Here is a 27,099-nt window from a genome sequence, read left to right on the forward strand (position 1 = left end):
AAGCAGCTCTCTCCCATTCGCTTCCGCTCCGTTGCCGTCGCCATTTGGCACAGCCGGGGCTGCCTCTATGTCTGCTCTATGTCGGCGGAGCGCTGTGCTCGGGGCTGCCCCACGGGGATGGGAACGGCCCGTACCGACCTTTCGCCACCAGAGGTAAACGCGTGTCATCCTCCTCCGTGCTTGGAGAACCGACCCTCATCGCTTGGTGCTTACCAGAGGTCGCTCCCCTAAAAGCATCTGTGTGGAGCTGACTTAAAAGCTTTTGGAGCAGGTCCCGAGGAGGCCATGAGGATGCTCAGAGCTCTCCCTGCTATGATGAAAGGGTTGAGGATTTGGACTTGTTTTGTTTGGAGATGAGGATGCTCCAGGGACACCTCACTGCAGCCTCCCGGTACTCAGAAGGAGCTTAAAAACAGGAGGGAGAGCAACTTCTTAGATGGGCTTATAGTGGTAGGACGAGGGGAAATGGTTTTAAAGTAGAATAGGAGAAAAATAGATGTTAAGAAGCAATTATTTCCTCAGAGGGTGGTGAGGCATATGCTGCCCAGAGAAGCTGTGGGTGCCTCATCCCTGGAGGTATTCAGGGCCAGGTTCAATGGGACCTTGGGCAGCATGAGCTGGTGCGTGGCAACCCTGCCTGCAGCAGGTGGGTTGGAGCTCAGTGATCCTTAAGATCTCTTTCAACCTAAGCCATTCTATGTCTAACACAGGTAATTTTTTTACATGAAGATGCTTCCCTGGCTGGAATAGGTTCAAGGCACAAGATCAACCACTGCTATCCCCCACCCAGTCTCACACATTGATAGTTGAGTAACTGTAACACATGCTTAGTCCCGAGGGTTATTACCATCCTCCTTACAGGACAGTTTACCATTTCAACTACATCCTATTGCTAACATGGTAACCTAATCTGACAGAGGATCTGACTGTACTCACAGAAGGCCTGCACAGCTCACAGAGGGAAGCTAAACAGCCTACTGAACACTAGTGGTTCTCAGCCTTTATTGATCTACAGATGCCTGCATATTTTCCCTTGGAAACCTAGACACCTGCCTAAATTATAAGCCTCCAGTTTTTCAGTTACCTTACAGACCTCTTAAATGTCATCCAGGGACCACAAGATGAAGGTCAGTGCTTGAGAGTGATCATTATGTACACACAGCAGGCAGCCTACAATTTCAAAGTTCGGTCACTTAATTCCCTTTTTTGCCTTAAAGGTACACATTTAACTCTTCTTGGAGGTCCCTGCTCTGTATTTCCTCTGCAGGAAAGACTAGTTCTTCCCCCCCCCCCCCCCACACTTCATTCTCACAAACATCAGTAGATATGGAGCACTTTCCCCACACGCTGTTAATCAGCTTTGCATATGAAAGAGGATGCCGCATGCCCCAATCTATAGCCATGTCCGCGATCCAAAAACATATCCTAATTGAGCAGCAAAACTAGGCATAGACTCTAGTTCTTTGGTGTCATGATTTCTTGCAGTTTTTTTTTTTTTTTTCCATTCATTACATAGACACTACATGAAATCGAAATGTTTGTTGGACCAAGTCACTACATCTCTTGAGTACTTTGGTGTTCTACTATACAGAAACAAGAAACCATGCACACAAATTTCATCTGTTGTACCTGAAATGACGATTGGACAGGTACCTATCATGTAGTTAACGAAATGTACAAAAAAATGTCATTCTATGTTCAGAACTGTACTAGTAAACTTGGGCAGCTTTCGGGTACATTACCTGCAAAATCCTAGACAAGATATATATCCTTTTGTTTGATATAAAGATGATAAAATAATTGATAAAAATATAGAAGACAGGCAGAATCTCCTAGTTATATTCTATATTATGAAGAAAATTGGATGATGTAGACAAATCTATGAAGTAATGAATTATTACCTATTGCCAATGAACTTTATGAAGATGCTTAGTTCCACCCATAAAACATCCTAGAATTTGCATAGCTAGAAACTCACAATCAAGAATTTTGAAAGAATTATCTGGCAAGCAAATGGAAACAATAGGCTTTCCTTGCAAACCAACTTTGGAGCTTGAGTGTGTTCCAGAAGACCAGTAAATACCTTCATTTGAAAAGTATTTGAAAAATATGAGGGATCATCTACATTGCTTAGAAGCAAGTTGACCTAATGCTGACTTGGCAAATCAGAGTGTAACCTACTTGGGTTACACTCAGCTAAGAAAGGAAACATTAACAGAATGTGATTTAACTGAATGAAAAAGATCTTACTAAAAGAATTACATATTCTTTTGTGGCAATGTAGGTTTGGTACTTCAAGATAATGGTCCAGGACTAATATAGCAAGACTTGCATCTAAGTATGACTTGACCTTGTCCTTTTGTAAAGCAAAAGAAAGGCAACAGGTAAGTGCTACATGATGGAGCCAAGCCTTACCGGGAAGATGAACACAGCAGCTCGATCACAGGCCTGTAACTCATTAGAAAAGAAAAAGATTTTTGATAGTAGAAGACTTCAACGTACTGAACAAAGGCATAATAAGACCTTATGAGAAGGGAAAAAAAACAACAACAAAAAAAAAAACAGAAAAAAAAAGTAGAAGAGAATGGCAGTGAAAACCAGCAAAATAAGGAACATGATTTATCAACCACGGGGCTTTAAATTGTGCAAGTCTTAAATCTTTCTTGAAGATTTATCTGAATTACAAACCAGCAATACTATCATTAGTCATGGCTGAGATTTCATTACCATCTTGTGGGTGACTTTTCTAAATGATTTCCAGCCTACATGATGTTTCCTTTTAAAGCAATGAGAATTTGCAAAATCCAGCTAAGAAGTGACAACTGATTCAGCAAAGGACAAGGAGTGCTGCTACATTCCAGCAAAGACTCAAGATGCAAACACAGAACTCCAGAGTCAATATTTCTTGGGTACAGACATGGAAACGAATGGATTGAAGAAGACAGAAAGATTTCAGGAAGCTGAAGAGGAAGGACCACAGGATCTTGCTAGAGAATATCCCATTCCTGCAAGTAGAAGTTAAATAATTGAAATGCTGTCAGCTTGAGAATACAAAGCTGACAAAGCTGCACTCTGAAACTTGAGGCTTCCTCTTTATAGTGGCTAACCGTGTATGGATGTTATGTTTTGCATCCTGCATGTAGCTACTACACTTTTTCAGTTACCCTGAGGCACTCAGAATACATTAAACAGCCTCAACAATTCAAAGAGGAAGACCTGATAAAAACTAGGTGACAATGAGAATAAAGTATTTTCCATTATTTCTACCCAGACTCCCGTTGCTGGTGTAAACAGAAATAAGAAATTCAACTGACTGGAGGAGGGAGGGAGGGAGGGAAAAAAAAGGTCCAGGAATAAAGTGTCACTTCTGAAACTCAACGGGAAAGCACCTTAATAAAAGCCAGTTTCTTCCTATGTGATAGTAAAAGTTACAGAAACAGCAGCAAACTGCACAACCACAAGCAGTACCTTTGAAATAATTGGTAACAAAAGAATTGTACAGCCTTAAATACACAGACATCCCCGTGGCTTGGTAATAGATTCCAAGACGAGGAAGGATAGAAGACATAAGAAAACTAGAAGACATAGGAAAACAATGCATCAAACGAGGGTAGGTGATCTCTAGCACCTTTAACACAAAACAAACAAAACAACAACAAAAAAACCTCACAGCACTGCAAGTAATTTCAACTTGCAAGACATTCTCCAAGGAATTCAAGAGGTCAGCCGAACATCCTTCCCATTTTCAAAGTTAATTTTCTTAATACCAGTCACTGCACCCAAAACAAGTCGATTTCTCAGACTTCAACGTGATGCATACAAGACACATGAGTGCAAACTGGCAATTCTGTCAGTTTCTGTCAATTTCATATGGGCATGTGGAGGAGAGCCGCAGGCATTAATAAATGTATGCAGCAGAGTCTGGGCTTCACAAAGCAAATTTCCAAGGTAAGAAAGCTTGTGAACTGAACTGTCTGTGAGGAAAAACAAACAAACATGTAAGGCAGGAAAATGTGAATGAAAACTATTCTTTAATTAAAAAATTATTATGTGGCCCAAAAGTCCCAGTTCCACAAAGCTTTGGGTAAAAGCTTGTTCTGGATTCAGTGAGAGAGTCTGTGAGCAATAAAAACAACTGAAACAAGGGGGAAAAAATAGATAAAAGGCCAAAATACAACACGTGGAAAAGGGGAAGGCCAGACAACAAGATAATATTATTAGATAGATACAAAAAAAAAATAGTAAGGAAAGATTTGTGGCAAGCAAAACTACTAATAAAAGAAAGGAATTTTGGAGCTTTCATTTGTTTTTGTTGGTTTTGGTTGTTGTTTGTTTTTAAATAAAAAGCAAACAAAGAAATATTACTGATAGTACTGATCCATGCTAAATAAAAATATTTAAATTGCTAGGGACAGGCAATAAGGAAATCAGTCAACAAATACTTCAAGGAAATCAGTCAACAAATACTTCAAATCCAGTACTTGGAAAGAAAAAGAACGTGGCAGTGGCATGAAAATAGCAACTTCTTTCAGTACCGTAGTATCAAAAAATGAAGACAGCATCTGCTGGGGACACATATTTTTAAGTCAGTAAAGAACCAGTCCTAGAAGGGGTGACCAACGAGCTCTCAAGCCCAACAAGTCCAATTTTAATGAAATGTGGGGTATTAGAGAAATACTGTAAGACACATGACAGCATTCCCAAAGTGCAAACGAAAGGACTCGGTGTCATAATCAGTCTGAGGCAAAATAATGGAAAAGCTGTTGAGATGAAGAATGAAAGAACGAGTGAAGAATGAAACCTACAGTCCAAAGGAGAAAAAAAGCAAAAGTAAACGAAATCCTGGTTTCATTCTTTGATGACATCATTATATGTTTGGTTTAACAAAGGGGACTGCATAGGTGCAACATACTTAACTTTTCATAAGGCATTGACCTAGCACCATAAGTCAAGAAGATTTACTGTACATAATCACATACTAAGAGGATTAAGAAATGCCTTCTAGCCTGCAAGTCTCGAAAAGCAGCTAATAAAAAGTTGCACTGAATGATGCTTTTCAAGTTAGTGTAGGTCAGATGGATCTGAAAGTAAAAAAAAAAAAAAAAAAAGCAACAACTGATACAGTTTGTGGGTAACAAAACTGGCAAAGTGGCTTGTGACATGGACCACTGCAAGCCAGGTCAAACAAAATGGACTGAGAGACAGTCTGACATCAAACAAGCAGGAAATAAGAACTTGAACTATCTCTATAGAAAGGAGAAAAGACTACCACGGGAAGCTGAGATTTCTGATGATCCAGGAACTGCACCAGATAAGCAGCTAACGTGAGCTCCTGTATAATGCTGGAGAAAAGAGAAAATGCAATCCTCTGCAGACTTAAGGCAAAGGGAAGGGCAACCTTGTCCATGGCACTGGAGATTGAACACTTAATTCAGAAATGAATGCTTTTAAAAGATATAGAAAACAATTGACAAGAATAATTCACAGGCAAGAGGAAATCCCTTATAGTGGAAGACTGAAGGAGTTCCCTCTACTTAGCTTGTAAAAAGTAGATTGAGAGATGTTAGTGTTTAAATACCAGGTCAGAGGAGGAAGCTCTAAGGTTCTCTAAATCTGTGAGATGGATCTGAACTGGAAGCCAAAGGCAACGAAATCCAAGAGAAACCAAACTTACGATATTCAAAGAGCAAGAACACAAAGCCCTTGCAACAGGTTACTAATGGAAGGGATTTGCTGTATCCCCGTGCCTCAAAATCAAGCCAATACATTCTGTGAATATGCACTTAAAATACACCTTAGCTATCGAGGCTCAGTGCAGGATAAATAGGTTGAAACGTCACCAGTAAAATTTAGGAGTCAGGTAGCCTCTTCTAGCCTGACCTGTGAACCTACAAAAAAACTCTTCATCCACTTGCAGCCAAGCCTGCTGACTAAGCACAGAGAAGCAACTCTCTGCCACAGGCTACACAGGTGCAGAGCTCCAACTTTCACAGCGCAAACCACAAGGCTGCCTGAAGACAGGGATGCATTACTCACGGTGCTCGATGCTTGCAGCAGCAAGATGCTCGCGCTGCAGTCTGGTGCGTGGGGAAGAAACACACGGCACAGGGGCAGGGTGCTTGCAGCAGCACCTCTGAGGAGCCTTTTACACCAGTTTATTTCTACACAAGGTGATTTAAAAAAAAAAAAAAAAAAAAAAAAAAGCTCCTTCTGGTTGTTGGTACAGAAATCTGAAACTATAGGCTTTGAGTGGGTATTTTAAATCCCAACACATGCTTTTTTTTTTCCCTTGCCTTCTCATTTGAGTCAGCCTCCACGATCCAAAGAAACTAAGAAGCGATACACAAGACCAGGAGTCATGTGGACCAAAAAATAATAAAATAAAATAAAATAAATCAAACAAACCAAAAGGGAAGGAGAAGCGAAGACAAAGAGAGAGGGAAAAACAAACGAAGATTGAAAATAAAAATTTGCCAGGATAATGCGTTTTATAAACACAGAGATAGAAACAGTTACAGCAAGGACAGAGCGGGCTGGGGGTGGGGAATAGATATTTATATATATATATATGTATATATATATAAATTCACGGGGCCTTCAGTTTATTCTTGTTGGCTCCCCGTTCTCTTTAGATTGGTCTCTCTGTGGGGATCTTCATCCCTTTCTCTCCACTGTCCTTTTGGGGATTCTCTCCCATGATCAGGGTCCAGAAGAGGCCACCACTGCCATGTGAGTCCAGCCCGTCTTGGCAAGAGGAGCCTGAGAGAGCACTCTGGTGAGAGCTGAGCAGAGAAGCTAGCCTTTCCCTACCACCCGCCGGCTCCTTGAAAGACTGGTCTACTCCTCCTCCTCCTTCCCTTTAGGAAACGGGGCAGGACAGGGGCGTGAGTCAGAACTGCTGTTGTTCCACCTTGCGGGAAAGGGAGTAGAGAGAAGGGCGATGATTATTTTGGCAGTCTCTCACCCTCCCCTCCATTGCTTTTTGGTTTGTTGTTGATGCCTGCAGGCTTTTCTGAGGAGGTTGGGGGGGAAGCAGGAGGGAGAGGAGAAGTACAAGCTGCTAGGACATCATCCACAACGGGCAGGAAGAGCAACGAGCAGGAACCCACGTTCCTATGGGGCCTTGGCCATTACGCTGCTCAGATAGCGGGGAGAGGCAGCAGCCAGTTCCAATAGACTCCTCTCTATTGCTCTCCACCACTAGGGGAGAAGAAAGAGTGCAATACTCCATAGCCCCCAGGCAGTGTAGGCACCTGTCCAGCCCAGAGAACATGCCTCACCTCTCCCCCACACTGGTCTCACTTTCCACTGGGGAGGTTTCTCCCATCCAGTCCTGGGGGCAGGTGATCGACCCCTACTCCCTTTCACAAGCAGGAGGAACAGGAATGGATATTTCCCTCTTAGACACTCAAGGAAATCCTCAAAAAAAGCAACAAAAAAAACCATCCAGCTGTGAACCCTGCCACATTCTTCTGTGGCTCACTGAAAGCGTGTCCAAGCCCCTGTACATACTAGGACTCCATTCCATTCACCATGCATGTCTCAACACCTCCCCACCCCTTCATACGCATCCTACAGTGAGAGAAGGCAAAACAGAGGCCTTTCTTTGGGTTTTAAAGGAGGGGCTTTTGCATGAGGAAGTGATCCCAGCACAGGAAAGGGGCTCTTGCACAAGGAAGCATCCTCCTACCAGGCAGGCTGTTGCACAGAAAGAGCACCCCCTTGATAAAGGCTGTTATTCAAGGGGCTGCCATGAACAGGGTTACACGGCCAGAAGAGGCTGTTGCAGGAGGAGAGGCCGGAGACTGTTGCACGAGGAGGGCCACCACACAAGCGGTGCCCCTGGGCGCAGGCTATGCACAAGAGGCTTTCTGCTCCCTGGTTTGAGGTCTCTCTAGGAGCTGGAGAGGTGCTCCACTTGGATGGCGCTGGTGCTGACAGTGAGGCAGATGTCCTTGTGATGCTCTGAAGTCTTGTAAGGAGTCAGGTCAAAGGAGCACTGAGGGGGAGGATTGGGTTGGTTAGTGTCTCCAGAAGGGCCCCCTGCTGCCCCACCTCCCTGTGGCTGGAAGTGCTGCTGCTGCTGAGAGGCCTGGGCTTGGGCCTGAACCACCTGCTGCTGTGGATCAGGGATGTTGTGTTTCCGCATGTGCTTCATCAGGTACGTCTCCTGCAAGGGGAAGAACACGGTGTTAGATGGGGACGACTCATGAAAAACACAGGAACAGGGAGGGATACAATAGCTCATGGCACTGCTTCCACAAGACCTACTCCCCAGGGAGTTCCCACTTCTGATACCTCTCAAGGAGCCAACACTCACCGAGGTGTAGGCCCGGCTGCAGATGGAGCAGGTATAGACCTTGGCATGTTTCACCGTGTGTGTAGCCAGGTGTACCTCCAGCGAGGCAGCATCTGTGTATGCACGGTGGCAGTTGTGGCACTTGAAAGGTTTGTCTTTGTTGTGCTGCCGTCTGTGGGACTGGGGGATGGCAGCAGGGCAGAGGAAAGAGAAAGCAAGTGCAAAGAAAGAAATTAATATTAATACTGGAGATGGCTTTACCTCTAACACTCCCTTTCAACTAGGCTTTGAGTCCCACAGGACCCAATATGCTGAGTGAGGTACACCTAGCTCCTATCACAGGACATCGTACTTTTCACTCCAGCCCTTGTACACACTTGAAGAGCAGACTCCTAATTCTCCACAACATCCATCTTCTTGGTCTCAGTGAAGCTCTTTAAGTCTTTTCCTGCCCTTCTCTCCTGCCTCTCTTCACACTGACTCCTCATGTCTATCAACTGTCAAAGCAAGATCTTCCTTAACTGATCACAGGCATTTTTCATAGTTCCCTTCCTCCACAATACTGCAACAGGACATACTACCTTTGCTTCCCTAAATCTCTATTTTTACATTAACTCCATTGTAAAACAACAACAAAGAAATCAGATACTGAGATTTTATTCCACTCATAACATTTAGACAATGTATCACCCCAGCTATGTTAGAAATCTGCTGAACAGATGGGAAGAATGTTACTAAGGTCTCACCACACTCAAGCCAAGCTCATAATTTTACAGGATGCAACTGTTTTTGTGACTTATTTGGGTCACTAGTGCCACAAGAGCTATGAATCTCTTCCTTAACCAGCACTTCAATAGCATTTTTGTACTTTCACTCTCCTCCCAGCTGCCCCAATTTCTCCACCTCCTCCCGCTTGACAGCTGTATTTGCCACCCACACTGTTAAGCAGGGCATGCCCGGCCTCTTACCTGCAGGTTGGAAAGCTGCGTGAAAGCCTTTTCACAACCAGGGTGAGCGCATTTGTAGGGTCGGTCCCCAGTGTGGATACTGTCAAGGAGGAAGAGCACAAACGGGAAGCAGTGAATAGACAGGCAAGGCAGACTGCCAGGGCCTGATGCCGTGATCAAATCTCACAGCCACCCAGGAGAGCGAGGGTAGGGATGATGCTGCCTCCAGCTGCTGTTCTATCTGGACAAAGAGAGCTCTGCTCAGCTCCTGTGTCCAGATAGAAGTTAAAAAAAACACATGCAGTCAAGCAGAGTTCAGAATGTGAGTAGGACTGAGGAGTAAGACTTTATGAATGGGTGGCCAGCTTGGCATGTGGGCCACCTAAGAACAGGTGGTTAGGAGTCTGGGTGCCCAGGCTCCCTGCCTCAAAAGCTCAGGAGAACCAAGAGGAATCCATTCTCCTGCTTCCACAGTATCAAGAAAGTAGCTCTGCTCCTTCTCAGGATACACACTCCAAAAGTTCTCCCCTTATATTATCAAGGAAATATGTTCACGTCCCTGTCCCCCTGCAATGCCAGGACAAGCTTCCACACACTCAGTCCAACCCCCAAAGAACCGGGCTGAGATCCCCTATGGCCAATGCCTCTCACTCTATTGCTCTCTCTCTGTTACCCCCCACGGTGCCAGACCAAGGATCCCCAGGGACAGCACATGCCCACTTCTGCCCTGCCGTGGTCAGTGTCTCCTGCGCGGTCTCCATTCCGTCCACTCTGCTGGGCCACCTCCTTCAGTGTGTGCAGCCGGTCGCATCCCCCGCCCGCCCCCCGCATGCTTGGCGCGCGTGTGCTCCACAGGTGCATGCCGGCAGCGCGGGGGGGCCAGGGCCAGGCCCCCAGCCTCCTCTGGCCCTTACCGTGTGTGCTGCTGCAGGTGGGAGAGCTGGCGGAAGGCCTTCTGGCAGTAGCGGCAGGTGTAGGGCTTGGCCCCCGAGTGGATGCGGAGGTGCTGGGCCAGGTAGGATGTGTTGGCGAAGCTCTTGGAGCAGTGAGGACACTTGTGCGGCTTGACAATCGCCGTGTGGAGCTTGGAGTGGATCCTGCCGAAGAGGAGGAGGAGCAGCAGCAGTTGGACACGACCGCCATCTGGCTAGTGCTGACGGAATGAGGGCACAAAGGGGGTGGGACAGCACCACTATCTGCTACACAGAGGAACTCCAAATACAGCATGAGCTTGCTCAGCCTCAAACCGTGCTCCCCTTGGATTCAAGAGCCCGTGGTCTGTCCGCACCGGGGAAGGATCCAGAGAGAGAAACTATAGAGTTTGGACTGAGGGGCATTGGCACAGCTGTGTGTGGGAAGCCCATGGCTGAAATAACAGGGGGCTGCAAGCCTGAACTGAGTTGCTTGGCAGAACTATGCTGGGGTGACAGGGAACACTCCTATGTGCACTCTACTGCTGGCAAAACCAGCCCTACCTTTTTTAGGTGATGTTGTTCCATTGCAGACACCCCTCAGAGTAAGCAACGTTAACTTCCGCGCACACCCAGCCCCTCACAGCAAGCAACAGGTCTTAGCGTGTCAGACACCACGACTGCTGGTTGGTTGTGTCTGAGACGTGACCAGCCCATGGAAATCAGCAAGGTCTCCCCACATAAGTCACCCACTGAGGATGCTCATTCACAGCATGCTGGGATGACAACAACATGCAGTGCAGAAGGCCCCCAGCCTCCTCTGGCCCTTACCGTGTGTGCTGCTGCAGGTGGGAGAGCTGGCGGAAGGCCTTCTGGCAGTAGCTGCACGTGTAGGGCTTGGCCCCTGAGTGGATGCGAATGTGCTGGGCCAGGTAGGAGCTGTTGGCGAAGCTCTTGGAGCAGTGAGGACACTTGTGTGGCTTTGTCTCCGTATGGGACTTGGAGTGGATCTGCATCTCTGACTTGGAGTAGAAGGTCAGCGAACACATCCGGCACCTGGGACCGGGGTGAGGGGAAGAGACAGCGTCATACAGGGGCAAGCCCCAATATCTACCAACTCTAACTGGAAGGGCCGATCCACACTGAGTGAATAATGGGATATTTTCTTACTACATGGTTCTGGGGAGGTTACACCTGGGACATTGTGCTCAGCTGCAAGTGCTCCAGTCCCAAAGGAACTTAAGCTAGGAACTGGCAGAAGAGACCAAACTATACTTTGCAGTCAGACAGGTGGAGGTCTTGGGAGAATCAAAGAGATTAATTTATACTGCTTACAAGGAAGACAGGGCAGCATTTTGGAAGTTTTCCAACAGCAATCTGAAGGGGACAGGAACAACAACTCCCAGACAAAAAACATTTTGTTCATCTATTATTTATTTCGGCCAAAAAAGTTGGAAAACCTGAAAATTCCAAGTCAAGGTTCATCCTCATTATAAAAGCTAATTCCATGTACTGCAAAGTCTGCAAAAGCAATAATGACAAAACCATTTAATTCTGCTCTCATTTTTGGAGAAGACACATTTATGAAGACAATGCTGAAAGTAACAACAGTGCTGCCTTCCTAGTGAGTCTCAAAAGATGCTCTGCATATTAGATCAGATATTTCACTGGTCTAATTGGCTTTCACCATTTCTATCTTAGCGATGTTTTGAAATGTTTTGTCTGGGAGTTTGGACCCATCTGTTCCCACAATAATCAGAAGCATGTTTGATAACACAGACTCTTTGAATAGGGAGAAGCAGTGGGTAACTACCTCTAAAGGATGCTGGTGTTAATAACCATTCCTCCACCATAATACCAGGTTAAGAGAAGACTGTACTCATAAAATTAAAGATGGTAAAAGAGTTCATGGTTAATAAAGTGACAGAGAGCTAGAGACCACATTCAAGTTACTGGAGTTTTTATCTTCCCTCAAAAGCGCACGCCAACAAGTGGCAGAGTTAAGGTTTCTCTGAACTGAAGCTTTTTCTACTTGCAGACTTCTCAGTTAAACAAGACAAAATGGAACCTGCACTTGGAACTTCCAGAGTCACACCTGAGGGAAAAATCCCACATAGAAGACCTCTGTTCAACCTGCTGTGGTGTGTTAATTACGTTTTTGTCTAGGAATTCCTCAGTGACAAATGTCTCTGCAGCTATTACTAACAACAGAGAGCTTATCCTGCTCCTTCCTACACTCAAGAATTTCTCCTCCTCCTAGGAGAATACATCATTACATTTACTACTGTGGCTATTTATGTTGGAGCCAGATGCCTTTATGATGAATGTGGTCTAATTAGCACACCTAACGTAGGCAACATTTATCCAGAACCTACCTTAGGTTTCACAGGCCCTTCCAAGCCACAGCTTGATTCTGAGCCATTTAACTGGAAGCCATGCCTCCTCCCCAATGAGCACTCTACCACACATCTGCCATAACATTTTTCTTATATATCACCGTTTCTTTAAATGCATTATCATCTCACAGTTGTTCCCATATTTTCTGCCTTTATCTTTCTCTTACTTCTTCTAACTACACAACTGAACACAACACATAAGTTAAACAAATTCTTATATAACTCCTCTCTCACATACATGCAACCATCTTTTCTAGCATCAACAAATAAAAGCGATCTGACCATTTATCCCTAAGTTTATTAGAAATGCAAGGAGCAAGAAAGAACATCAAGATCACTTTTTAGAAAAAGCAGGTTTAGGTTTACAAACCTAAGGATCTCTAAACACTTGTCCAGTTCGCTCATGAAACATTTAAAGCTAGAATTGAAGACAGCATAGGTGCTTTACAATTATCAAGTCATATTTAGAGAATGAGAATTGTATTGCTGAAAGCAGCAATGCTAAAAAGGACTTTGAAGTGAACACTGAACTGAAAAGTATCTCCAAGCTCCAAGTCCAGTACCTTGCTAATGCAAGGAATTAAGCCATAACCTCATGCATGACTTTATCAAGCTCCTTTTCAGTGGATGCTTATTGTCAGCACTCTCAGTTGAATTCTGCTTTGCATTATTACTCAAATGAGGAATCGTTCAATTGAGAACAAGCTTCCAGTGAGACACTGTGCTAATATGGCTAATTGAATCAAAGAGGAACAGCAGGTATTATATCTGTAGATATGAATTGTGAGACTGTTCTTGCAACAGCATACTTAATGCTGAAGACCAAATACTCATCAACTACTGAAATATCCAGACAACTTAAGGATCACTGTGTGTGGAAAATCTATCTCACAGTAAAGATTCACTGAGCCCAGTCTATCTAGGCTTGGAGGAAAGGTTAAAAGACAGCTTGGTTAGTATCCATTTAAATCTGCCTAGGGGAAAAAAAGTGTAAATCATTATGGGTTTGGTTTATACAGCAAAGAAAAGTATTCTAAGATACAACAGCTAACAATACAAGTCAGAAAAACCTGAGAAGAAACGGGACCGTTTCAACCATGAGAATAATACATCTTTGCAACAACATTCAGAGGCTGCATTATGTTCTCAATCACTTGGCTCCTACCATTGCTATTTTTAGAGTTCCCATCCAAGTGTAGTAATTTCTAGACATTTAGCTATAGTGTACATACAGTCCTGGGAACTGATCTCTTCTCTGCTGCATATAACCACATATGTTAAACAACCTCTTCTTTCTTGAAAAAGAAAATTAATAAACTTTACTATGTCTGAGCACCCCCACTCATTAAGTGTCTAATGACTTAAAGCCAACTAGTGTACTATCCAAGACATCTGCACAGCAACTCCTTTACTTATTTGCTTTGTCAGGTATCTGCCTTCAGGTCAGAAATTCCCTAGAATAAATTTTGATGCAGAGAAACGATGTTCTCCTCCATTTTGACAATAAACATGCAAATAAAGGATTTCAAAACCTCCCTGGAAACTGCATGAGAATGGAAGATGAATCTCAGTGTGAAGAAAAACAACAAAACCAAGAGACCCCACAGCCACACAAAAAAGAAGCAAATAAGAAGCCACCCAAAACCCCTCGAAGATGAAACAAACAAAACCTCACATGTCCGCATTTAGCAGCTGTAGAGGTATCCGAACTGTTTTTAAAACGATATGAAAATATATTTCATATATATGGACCCATTTTCCCACAATCCAACCAGCATCAGCCTGGAGAGGGCAAGAATGTCATGTCATAGCATTAACGAATTCATGAGCCTTATGAGCTGAAGAGGCGCTGAAATACAGCAGGCAGCTGCATTTTAGTTTTGCATTATGCGGTTGCAGGCATTTTCATGGAAACAAATGATCTATTTAATTAAGGGCTTTGCATTTTGCCTCAGACTACATCTAATATTAAAGGGGAAGACGCAGTCAGTCCTCTGGTGGGTAAATATGGATTCAGGAAAAAAAAAGTTAAATCTATATGGGTAATGAGGACATCGCAACTGACACTTGCAGTGTTTCATTGTTCTACTTCGTTGAAATTCTCCTTGCTGGGAAGAGGAAAAGTAGGGAGTGCTGTTTGCATGGACACAGCGCTATATGAAATAATTCATCGCTTTTGTTCATATGCATTCGTAATCTTTTCTCCCCATTGTGCTTCTGTACTACTACTACTTGCACTGTATTCTGAAAGCAAGTGACAGAAATGAATGCAATATTCCCACTGAGTGCATAACAAAATATCCTACGACTGTTTTGTTATGGCTCTGCAAATTTAGCCTCGGAGAATAAACTCTTAATAACGCAGAGGTGCATTTCTCCATATAAATACTTAGCTTTATACTCATCAGTATACTAGGGAACAGAAGTGACACCTTTCAGTGTCTATAGTCTTTTCTTTTTAAAGGGAATTTATAGAAATAAAGTGAGACATGAAAAGAATACTTGCATGGTAAGACTAAGACCCTCTAAAAAAATCACGAAATATGCCAGTAGAAGTTGGATGTATAATTCTAATTCTGCTCCCGTATGAAAGTCATCACGATGAGTCACAAACTAAATTATGCTTATAGGAGCTAGTCTACAACTCTGAGGCACACAGTGCCGTGTTGCTACTACTTTTCATAGAATGTTTCGCCTCATTCATCAGATGCTGTTATGAGATAAAATACCATCTGAAATATCAGCTCGTAGTAAAATCCGCCTAACGTGGATTAACAGCCTTTTTCAATCAAGTGCTTAATTAATTGGTGTCACGGTTGTGAAAACTGTAAGCTTTTACATGGCTTTCAGAAATCAATTTCCTACTGAGATTGGTCTTAGAATAGACTTCAAATATAAGCTAGATCACAAGTCAAAAACAATAATGATTTAAAACAACAGATCAGAGAGGTTCGAAGTTAAACTTGTTAAGTTGAGGCTTTCTGAGTCAACAGATATTTAGAAAGGAAAGAAATGTACTGTCTTTGCAATGCAGAGTTAATGAAGTAACTAATGCAATCATAGCATAATAATGGATGCACAGTGCATAAGAAATGCTGATTTAGCCTTCAAATTATCCAATATTTTAAAGCTGAATTAAACTTTTCCTCACTAATATCTTGCACGAGGCAAGGGGAAGGAGATAGAATATTTGAGATACACAGCTAGGAAACATGTATAAGACCTAAATAAAAGTATATGAAAGCCAAATGCAAGCTTATGACAACTTCACTCCTATGTCCATTTGCTAGTTTACACTATTGACACGCATACTATCAGATCTGCCAATTACACAGAGATCTTTATAGACCCTCCACTGCTCGGTATCATGGTAAGACTACAGAAAACAAACATGCACCGCTGTCCTGGCAAAGCAGTTACTAGTTTTAAATGCTCTCATCATACAGCATTTCTCCAGTCCTCAGACTCAGAAGAAATTCCTGCATTTTGTCTGTTTTTCCATATGATCTTAGGAAAATGATCAGACCCAGAATTCTGTAGCATTTCAGCTTGCTTCACAAATTGCCTGTCTTCCTTTAAATACCTTGGTATTTATGCTTCCAGCAACTGCCTCCTTTCGTCAGAGCCTCACACTGGGAACTCAAATGATGTCATTTCATTTCTAGAAGTCTTCTGCATTGCTCTCCAGGATACTGTTTCCTCATTACTCACATCACTTATTCTTCAGATTAAAAATGTTCAACCGCAGCCAAGAGGACACTTCCTAGAATCACTTAATATTCCAAGTTGGAATAGACCCACCAGAAGGATCTTAGAGTCCAACTCCTGACTCAAATTCTATCCAGGCCTACATTATTGTTTTAAATCGTGTCTGAACATCTAGGTCTCAATCCCTGACTCTGCTGGAGAGGCCACACTGTATTAACAAAGAAACAAAGATTCCCATTGGGCTGTATTAAAACCACATTGTGCTTCAACAGCTCAAGTTTAACAGCCACATACAACTTAGTCTTTTCTTAAAAAACAAACACGACTATCTTCCAGCAATTATTTCTATCTGCAAACTGTCAAAAGATTTTCTGTTGACCTCTAAAGCCACTGAACAAGATTAGGCTTAAGACCTCGATCGATTTCTGAAATCAGTAACCATTAGAATAAACAACTAGCAAAGCAACAAAATACAATAAGGTGTCTCCTAGGAACATGATAATATCCAATGCTAAATTAGAAGAACAAAAGCCCCATAAGAAACACCAATAAATTTGGAAACAGCAGTAAGGTCATCTGTGTCACCATAATGTGGCTCTGCAATGCAGTCACATATTCTGATACAGCTTTATTAACTGCTTCAACTGAACTGCATCCTTATTATGTTGCACAGATAGATATCTAACAAGCAGGTGGTCAGGATTCTTCATCACCATTGTGATGTGTACAGCATTAGCCTTGTCAAGCAAGTGCAATTCCAACCACAGAAGGCAGAATCACTCCTCTGTTGGACCCCCACAGAAGTATCAGCGTTCCATACACGCTCATCTGTCCCCACAGCATCCACTTCTTTTTTCCTAACAGTAGGAAGTGACAGAAGACAGGAATGAAAAAACAACTAGGAAGAAATACTCACTAACTCCAAGTGCTAACCCAATATCTGCAAATGCTGACTTTCCTTTAAAGGAACTTGACAGCAGATACATTTAAACCACAGTCCCTGTAAGATTTCTGCACTGTAGCCGTAAGATACTATGCTTCTGCAAAGCAAAAAAGGATGCAACACGTAACAGAGGTCTATTCAGACACTTGAGAAGGGATTATGGTTTGGGGAACAGCAGATGTTAATTATTTCAGGGTAATGGTCTACAGACAGTTCTAGCCTGCAGCAAATGTAAATCCACTGAAAACGAGACCTAACTTGTATTTGCACAATGTGGCCTGAACCATGGCATAAGATACACTACTAAACCGGTGGCAGAGACAAACAGCCTACAAGTTCTTCATGTTAGCAGTCAATTCCTCAAATCATCCTTCTCAACTCCGCAACCCCATGTCATTTTGATTTTTATATTGTTCCTTTTTCCTAAGTAAATATTCAGGACTCTGACAGGCTATCGAGTACGCTACAACTGTAAACACATAAACAAGGATGGTAGGAAAGTGCATTGGCTCAACAGGATCAAATTAAGGTGTGACTGGGCAGAAAGATGCGTGACATAACAGTTTTGATGCTCTCTCTCTCTCTCTCTCTCCAGCTGGAACAGTAACTGAGTCCCTCATTCCCCTGCACACAATCAATCCACTAACAAGCAAAATGTACTAAAATTAAAACTTGTGACTACAGAACCCTTCCCGTTCTTTTAACTTTGCACTATGATGAACTACAATGAGAACACACATGCACATGCAAGCATGTAGTTATGACACCGTAACAGAAGGGAAAGAACTTACCATAATCCAGGTTTTCACCTTACTATATCCTGAGACACATGGTAAGTCTTAATTACCATTTCTAACCTTCAAACACAGTACTCGTATACAAAGCAAAGCTTACAGTACAAACAGTGTATGTATATATAGAAGTACATGTGCACCTGTCCTCCTCAGAACTTTGAAAGCATAAGCCAATTTTAACCAAATCCGAAAAAGGGGTAAGAAATTTGAAATCATAAGTGTCACAAAAATATGCAGCTGGAAAAGGTAAGAGACCCTCTTGGAGCCCCCTGCTGAGGGAAAGGCTAGTGAGCTCACCCTTGATTAGACATCAGAGAATCCACACAGGAGAGAGACGCTGGAAACCAGGCTTCATTAGTTCCGCTGCTCACGGAACTACTTGTTAAAAAAAGCAAACAGAAATTCCAACATGTGGCATCACGCTGACACCCACATTGGTCAACAGCAATCTTATGAACCTCTGCACAGACTCTGCCACCACAGCTAGGACAATAAATGATATTATAGCAGTTTGGTGTCTTTTTCTAGCATTGGAGGGGGGTGAGGCTCTTTGCCAGAGGAGGTCATATACTGACTAGTGCCGACAGCAGAAATATGGCAAAATTTAGGAATACTGGATTTAATATTTCTAGGCTTTGGAGGGAATGTGGTCAAACTTTCTGCCCCATACTTCAATCTCTTTTTCTCCTTTGCCCCCAGCCTTCCACCTTATTGCAAAATCCTGTCTCTCCTGCACCAAGACCCAGTCCCAGGCTCTTTTCCCACATGCCCCAGCCTCCTCAGTTGCCATGGCTCTTCCCTGTTCATTAACATTTATCTCCTCTCCCCCACACTTCTATTTGTCTGTCCACATCTCATGCTCTTTTCCCCATCTGTTCTTTTAATTCGAGGTATCTCCTTCATTTTCCAGCTCCTCACAAATCTGCTTCTTTCTTCCTGTTTCAGCCTTGACCCTCCCTAGCTTTTCTCTAACCTTGTGAAAAGGCTCTCAATCACATCCTCTAGTCTGTGAGGCTCTTTCCTCTCTCCTCCTTTCTGATTCCCATCTCCTCCTTATCAAGCTTCCAGACTTCAATCAGCTCCAACCTCTAGCCATACCTCCCTCTAGTCCCTGCTTCTGAATTGAGCACTGCCTTCTTCCACCTGCCATTGCGCCCACTAGAGGGGGAGGCTCCTGCCAACACTGAGCACAGATTCCCTCCTGAAGCAGAAATGAGGGGTGTGACTGAAGGAAAAGCAAGCTTGGCCCTTCAGCACTAATCTAGAAGACGCTTATCACAGCATAGAGAGCACACACACAGTACAGCCTCATATAAACACAGAGAGGTCAGAGCCTATTTAGTTCTTCTGTGGAGACAAATAGTCTGGTCAGGGTAAAGAAACTCACCAATGAAAATGGGAAACAGAGAGCTCTATGATTACAGTGTAGTAGCAAGGTCCTTCTCATGCCTACAACTTTTCTACTTGTGTCCTCTGTTTGAAAGCAGAGCCTACAAAACCATCCCAGACAAAAAACAGTGTTTGCCCTAGTCATCATAAAGCAACACTTATATTAAGCTTATAAGTGCCGAGCTTTCTTCCCCTAGTAAATGCAAGATCAAACTATTCCGAGAATTGTTTGACAGAGAAAACTTATGAACTGAACCAAAAAGACCAAACAATTCTACCAGGATGTCAGGGGACATCAACTAAGAGCTGACAGTGAATCCAGACAAGTTGGAAATGACATTATTCATGACGGAAAATGCTTCACAGAACTGGTTTAAATGCTTGTCCCCTGCAGATACAAGCACTCTTCTAATATCACAACGCAGAGCAACAAGGATTCTTGCCAGACTAATCCTAAGGCTAGATGCACAAGATCTGCATGCAACAGCCTAATCAGTAAAAGCTCCACACCTTTTCCTACAAAGAAAACCCTAGTCATAGAGGATTGTTACACCACTGCCACAGCAGACTAACTCACTTCCAAAGATGGCAGCAAAACACCTCCCATTTGCTGGGGCAGGCATTGCTACATTCAATGGGCTGATCCGCAACAGTTGTATCACTCTTTTCCTGCAAAGTCTTTTTCACGATCACTTACAGAGACTATGGGTGTTCATGAAGTTTGAGTCATTCCACATGGTCATTGGCATTTTTTTTCCCCCGAACTTACATGTAAACAAGGAGCTATAATTAAAGCTTTGGTTCAGCTTTAATTCTAACGTTCACTGCCAATTGTGCCCCCTGTAAATACATATCTAACAGCTTAATTAGCAACCCAGACTGTAAGCAGCTTGAGTAGTGTGGAATTGTGGCTAAGGCCCAAAGTAAATGGTGGACTTAAAAATAGTAAGCTACCTAACACTCCCACCCCTCTTTACCATACGCTGATTGTATTTTCAAAGTGGAAAAACTGGGACATTGGGTAAGGGAAGAACAGCACTGTTCCAAGTTCTAGTTTTGGAGCCATTTAACTGTATTGATTTTAAAGTGTAAACATTTTTAAAACGCTGGAGTTAAAAAATGAAACAGAGTCTGGGATGGACGCTTAGATCCTGTGGAGCTGCCTTCATATTCTTATGACTTAATTCCAGAAACATAACTAAATTGGTACCAAGAAAAAAAGAGGGCCTAGAATGATAGAAGGGAAACATGTTTGTTTCATGGGCACATAGTAGGGAAGTGAGATGAGCTACAAATCACGTACTTCTGCTTTTATCTGGCTACTATTTTGATTCACTGACCTTAACCAGCCCTCAGAACCTTAGAGACACACATCACTAAATACCCATACTTGCTCCTGCTTCCCAACCAACACTGACCATCACATTCCCACCCGAGCACTCCCCTGCTCTGTTCAGTTCCCACCTTCTCAAAAACGTCATGCTCCTCATTGCCCTCTGCTTTAAGTACTTCCCCCTAGTTAACCTCTCTCCCTTTCCCAGCACTTACTTGTAGAAGTTCTTTTAGCCACATCCCTCCAAGCTCAGAAACTCAACCTCAAGGCTCAGAACGCTCTCCCCTCCTATCAAATAATCTTTGGGCTCAGAAACACCCTTACATCTAATTCAGAACAGGACTTTTTTTCCTGTTTTATTGGGAATGCTGAAACAGGAAGACAGCACATGGGGCAGTGCACACAGGAACAGATTCTATCACCATGATTCACTTCCAGCTGTGTTCCTCCAATACAGAGAATTTTATGCTGGACAGACTGGAGTCCTCATTCAGGGGCATTCAGGTACACCAGGGCTCTCAGCCACACCAGAAGGGCTCCGGGTGCACCAGACAGTACTGCACTCTGCAGTATGCCAGCTATACTACCCAGCTGCAGCATCAAGGATATGGCTCAGCCTCTGGAAGAGCTAACATTAACTAACTGAGCAACACTAACATTCATATGTTTAGGAAACTGAGGTTGTCCACTCTGAAGGAGATGCTTAGTTTGGGGTCAATCCACCAGCTTACAAACATTCTAAATTACCAAGAAAACTCAATTCTCTCTGCAGCTGAGAGTTTCTCTATTCAGGGACTCTACAAGGAAGAGGTAAAGAACTCTCCCACCCCCATGTAATCCTCCAAAGAGCTGAATATAGCCCCATCCCCATGCAATGTCACAATCATGGTTTAACCCTGCTCCCCACCTGTATGTCTTGCCATCCTTGTGCTGGTCCTCATCGTCCTCGTTCGACAGCACAAAGGGGTCACTCATCTCTGGCAGCCCCGATTCCTGCAATCGTTTCTTCTTCCGGCCCCGAGGCGGTTTGGGGGCAACTCCCCCACCCCCGCCCCCCCCCCCACCTTCAGAGAGGGTGGTTGTCCCCTTCTTGGTCAGATCAGGCACCACCTGGAGGGCTGCCTGGGAGCCAGGGGGTAATGCGGAGACGATCATGGGAGCTGAGATGGGAAAGGTTTGTGCAGAGGAGGCTGTGGTCACCAGGGAGCCCGACGGAGAAGTTATCACGAGACCAGGACCTAAAAACAAACAAAGATGCAGGTCACCTATAACATTTCTAATTATCTCCTCATCCCACAGAAGTAAGCTTTATGCATCTACATTTAAACACGTTTAAAAAAGAAGAGCATCTTAACCTCTCCAAAACATTCTCAGTCTTTGCAGTTAAAGTCAAACCTCAGTACAGAGGATAGATGAATAGACTAAGTTCCTAGAGATTCACAGTGAAACAATGCTTAGGGCCAAGGCAGTCTACACTATCAAAAATGCTTGGGATAATCTATAGTACCAAGAGGATCCTTTGGAATCCTGTGCTACACACATCCTGGCATCCTCCTGTTGCAGAGTTCCCTACCTGCCGTCATGAGCCCAGCAGACTGCACTGGCACCACAGTGATGTTCTGAGTCACAGGGGCTTGGCTGTGTGGTGTCAGCTGCTCCGGTTTGGTGTCAGAGTCCATTGCAATGCCAGTGGGTAGAGCCACTGAGGTGGGCACTGTCAGCAAGGCAGGGTAGTGGGGGGGAGCAAGGCTGCAGCCCTTCTCCGTGGGCAAAAGCTGCTCCTTCATCTTGTTGATAAACATGGTGTTGTCAATCTAAACAGGTGGGAAGAACAGATTTTAGAATACTGGGGTACAGCCTCTCCCAGCAGTTGGCTGAGCAAGAAAAACAACAGAAACATGCATCATTCACCAACTTCTAATGGGGTGGAAGACAAAGATCTTACCTGTCCCGAGACGGTCGGCACTGCTGGCCAGAAGTACGGAGAGGAGTTGAAATGAGATTCTTCCATCCTAGCTGGGCACAGGGGGGAACAGGAATGGGGAAGGGAAGAGGAATGGAGGAAAAGGAAGACAGAGACAGACGCACACACACACACACAAAAGGAATATTAAACCCAAAATGACTCCAACAGGGAACTGCCTCAGTCTAATGCTGGGACAGTTCCTTAATCTCCCCTTTCTCACTTAAGCAGTTGCTCCCCACATTTGAGCTATCTACTCAAATCCTGTTATTTTCAGGGGAAAAGTTATCTGCTACTCCCACAGACTTAGGCCCACACCTTTTGCCTAGCAGTGTTCCATGCAAAATAAAAATAATAATGACTACACCTGACCCAAAACACCTCTAATATTCCCCAACTACCATCCACCCAAGTACATGGCATAAAAGATGTGCACGTGCAACCTGGCAAATACAGCTGAAAACCATTTGTCACTGTCGCAGCCATCCTGATCCCACAAGCAGTGAAAATTCTGGACCCTGCCTGGCCCTCCACCCCAGCTCAGTAAGGATCCAGATGCAGCAAGGGCACATTAGCGGTATGTTATACAGAAAGAAGGACAGGCAAAGAAAGGGAAACAGACTTGCCCAAGGTAACAGACAGCCACAGAAGACCAAGCAGTAAAACTCAAGGCTCCTAACTTCCTGCTGCTCTCTGCTCTGACCACTCCAGCCCCACTCTTATAAGAAAACCGGAAACATCACTCCATCCTGACAGACAAGATCCACCTCTCTCACCCAGCAAGACCACAGAGCAGGGAAACAACCTGACTACTCTGCTTCTGAGACACCATATTTCCAAGAGGTATTGTGTCAGGGCTCCCTATTGCTCATCACAGTCCTACCTCTAGGACAAGAACACGTAGGATTCCATCCCCAGCCAAGTGCCCGCTGCTCAATCTCAGCTCTCTACGGACAAGTTAGATGCCAGAAAACAGTCCTTTGAGGACAGAGGCTTAATCTCTTTAGGCTCACCTAGCTGAAATAATCTATTTTACTATCCTTTCTATTCTAATCCTGTCATTCCTCTGTGTAATATCATTATCAAGAGACATTTGCAATGCTCTGTAGATGCTATTGAAAAACTAAGAGATTCACAAAACAAGATTTTCTAAAGTAGATGTGCCTATTTCTGAACAAACGTGACAAAATTGGCAGGTAACGTAAACGCAATAAAAACTGTGCTCAAAGAACATTATCAAGCAGCTTGCTCTGCCAGATGTAAAGCAAACACTGCAGGTTTGCAGCTATCTGCAAATTGTACCAGTCCTATTTCTGTTATGATGGGGCAATAGACTAATTAACGAGTAAATATTGTTTCTGAAGGACCTATCTCCATCATCAGATAAGCTAAGGAACATGCCCCAAGAAGCATGAAACACTTTCCAGAAGTACATTAGGACAGAATAAATACATGTGGAATTGCTGTGGATGAGCCAAAACGCAAAGATAATTTCCCTCTATGTAGAGAAGCAGTATTTAAATGAACCAAATTACCTGTTAATTTTGTTTTTATGAATTGCTCATGCAACAGCAAAGCCAAGTATTCCTGCCTCACTCACTCACTACAAATCAACCAATAAACACACTTAAGGATGATTTATTTACCTTGCATCGGTGGCATGCAGACAGATTGCTAGCTGCCTGACTGAATTACTCTGGATTTACATTGCAGCAATTCAATCAGAATCCAATGGGGCACGTACCTTTCTTCTGAGAGAAATTAACTACGTATTCTGCCAACAGCAAGGCTCTATGTATATAACACCTAACAACATGACTGTTTGCTTCCACAGAAAGAAAAAAATATGTGTAGAGGATAAGGCCTTCCTTGGCAACTGAGCACCACCTGAATCAAGAGGTTTCTTTGGTTGGAATGTACAGGGGTTTCGTGGTTGTTGTTTTAAATAAGTAAGCCCCTATTTGCTCAGCTTCCACGTAAAGAAGAAAAAAAAGCCAGCCCTAAGCAAACCTGATTATGTAAAACAAAGTCTCATATAATAATCACATACACTTTTATAATAAACTTCTTAATTGTTGAGTCTTGAATCCCTCAGACTCAACTGTAAACTTCAGCAGCCAAATGCAAAGACATCAATCTCAAAACTCTCACAACAGCTTTCTTACTTAAGGAGAATAAAGCATGAAAGGCACCTCCATCTTCAGACTGTAAAATCCAAATGAGTGCAGACGGAGGCACTCAGAGGCCTCCCGTTTCTATCTAGTTCCAGCCAGACCGACACAAAGCACCCAACTTTTGTTCTTTTAGTTTGCAAAATGTTTGGGTATAAAACAAACAAAAAAGCCCACACGTCAAACAAACAAACAAAACAACACAAAAACCAATCGAAGAAGTTGACTCTCAAAAGATGATGACACTGTTTACACTAAACTCTCTAAGAATCCTTCTTGCCATCCAGCAGCGTTGATGCTTGAGCAGATACTGGGACTCAAAAGACTCAGCTTGAAAGACTGAGGTGTAATGAAGTTACAAGAATGTGAAGGAAAAGGAGAAACAGCGGAAGAGTCAAAGCTTTCATGCAATCTCACTAGCAAGCCAATCTTCCAAAGGGAGAAAACAAAGATAAGATTACTCTACCAAACTACCATTCTAACATCCCCTCCCCTATCCCGCTTTTTGGCTAAAGGACATTTTGAAAACATGCACCCCTATTCATAGCCCCCGCTTTAACACCACTCACACTTACTTTACCAGAACTCTGCACGCAACCCTTCCAATTGCTCTATAACTATCCCACATGGGCTGGAGCTTCAACCCTGTACCACAGCACGTTCCCACTGCAGTGCCTTCATCATCCCAGCTTCCACAAACGGGCCAGAGATGGGACCTTCTTCCTATTCACCAGTCTAGTATCAGACAGATGTCAATGTACCCTCCTGATATAAACCAAAAACACCTTCTGTGTACAAGCCACAAATGTACATGCACCAAATAAACAACTGTGTGAACCGGAGAACTCAGAAGGGACAAGGGATCTTAAGTTTATATCTCAGAGAACTTCACGAAATCACATACTTAATGGGCTGGGCTTATACTTCTTAGCAGGTCATCACTTTAATCATAACCACACAGATAAAAAGCACGTGCAAGTAAATGGTGAGGCAGAGGCTGTGTTTCTGGAAGGTATAATCAAGGTTGGATATGAAGACTTTTAGAGATTGACGTTAATATAGTTTCCTTTATTCTCCAGATACTCGGCATTTATCTATATGCAGAGTAGAGCCTAAATTTGACAAAACGCTTATTTAAATTGTCATTCTGTGTCTGCCCAGTATCTTTGGCCAGTAAGAGCGAGCTTTTGGGCTCCATCACTGCAATATACTACAGATGCTGAAGGCCACACATGATATGGGACCAAACGCCAAAGTGCCTCCCCTAAGTTCCTCAGTACCAGCAAGTTCAAGCACTGCTACACCTTTAGAACAAGGACATGCAGATGTGCATCAACAACACCCCCAAAGAGAACAGGTATACCCTAAGCCCCAGCCCCCAGCCCGCATGCCACAGCTTCAGCAGCACCGGTGCCATACCCGACACGGGGGCAGCCACCACCGCAGGCAGAAGCCACTACCCGGCATGGAAGCGCCCAGCACCCACCGGCCCCATCCCGGTGGCCGTCCCGTCTCCCACCCCGGTCCCTCATTCCTCCCGTATCCCTCCAGCTCTACGCGCCCCCGGCCGTTCCTCGGGCTCCGCTTACTTACCCCTCTCACTCTCCCTCCTCTTGCATCGCTCCTCCTTCCAGGGCCGTCTCTGCAAACAAACCGCCAGGGTTACGGTGCTGCTGGGAGGCCCCCATGACGCGGGCCGCCCGTGGCTCGCAGCCTCCCGGGGCCGTGCCATGTGCGGCGCGGGGCTCCCCGCGGGCACCGCCCGGGATCAGAGCTGCCCGCACCCACCTCCCCCCGCGGGGCCCCGCCACCGGCACGGACGGACAGACAGAGTGGCGAGCGGACGGACGGGCGGCCCGCCGCCGTTTCCGCTTCCGGAGCGCCTGGACGCCGGAAGTGCCGCTTCCCCGTTCCCCCCCGGCCCCGCTCCCGCCGCATTACCGAGCACCACCCCCCAGCGGCGACCCCAACCCCGACTCCGGCGGCGGCCTCCTCACCGGAAAGAGGAGCGGCCAGGCGCTTCCGGATCAGGAGGCGGAGCCCAACTCAGCTCTTCCGGGGCGCCGAGCGGAGCGGAACGGCGTCATCCAGCCGCGGCTGCTCTTCACAAACAGCCCGCTCCGGCTCCAGCTCCCGGCGGTGCGAGCCCGGAGGTGGCGGCTCCCGGCGAGCCCGAGTGCGGGGAGGGCGGGAGGCTCGGCGGCGTGGAGCCGCGCTGCACGGCACGGCGCACACAGCGCTTCCG

The 27,099-nt window shown here is 44.5% G+C and overlaps 1 protein-coding gene and 1 long non-coding RNA gene across 16 annotated transcripts; one reads left to right on the forward strand and one right to left on the reverse strand.

Annotated features, from left to right (window-relative positions):
- The first annotated feature begins 7 nt into the window (after positions 1 to 7).
- LOC107318846 lies at positions 8 to 5,108 on the forward strand. The gene is made up of 2 exons (XR_001557538.2): positions 8 to 153; positions 1,517 to 5,108. It is a non-coding gene; the product is annotated as an uncharacterized LOC107318846 (long non-coding RNA).
- Positions 4,628 to 27,099, reverse strand: ZNF384 (zinc finger protein 384). 15 transcript variants are annotated; one of them, XM_015873006.2, is made up of 12 exons: positions 26,852 to 27,099; positions 26,448 to 26,496; positions 25,430 to 25,589; positions 22,666 to 22,732; positions 22,294 to 22,534; positions 21,628 to 21,958; positions 18,296 to 18,373; positions 10,989 to 11,213; positions 10,161 to 10,343; positions 9,268 to 9,346; positions 8,321 to 8,479; positions 4,628 to 8,170 (listed from the first exon to the last, which is right to left on the reverse strand). In XM_015873006.2, exons 3-12 carry the CDS (start codon positions 25,480 to 25,482, stop codon positions 7,895 to 7,897), a joined length of 1,692 nt encoding a protein of 563 aa, XP_015728492.1. In that variant the 5' UTR covers positions 25,483 to 25,589; positions 26,448 to 26,496; positions 26,852 to 27,099; the 3' UTR covers positions 4,628 to 7,894. The 15 variants fall into 15 exon arrangements, with proteins under 15 accessions (XP_015728492.1, XP_015728509.1, XP_015728484.1 ...); XM_015873023.2 differs by having other exon boundaries at positions 25,430 to 25,619; XM_015872998.2 differs by having other exon boundaries at positions 26,796 to 26,870.

The sequence above is a fragment of the Coturnix japonica genome, chromosome 1, assembly GCF_001577835.2.
Source record: "Coturnix japonica isolate 7356 chromosome 1, Coturnix japonica 2.1, whole genome shotgun sequence".
NCBI classification, from domain to species: Eukaryota; Metazoa; Chordata; class Aves; order Galliformes; family Phasianidae; genus Coturnix; species Coturnix japonica.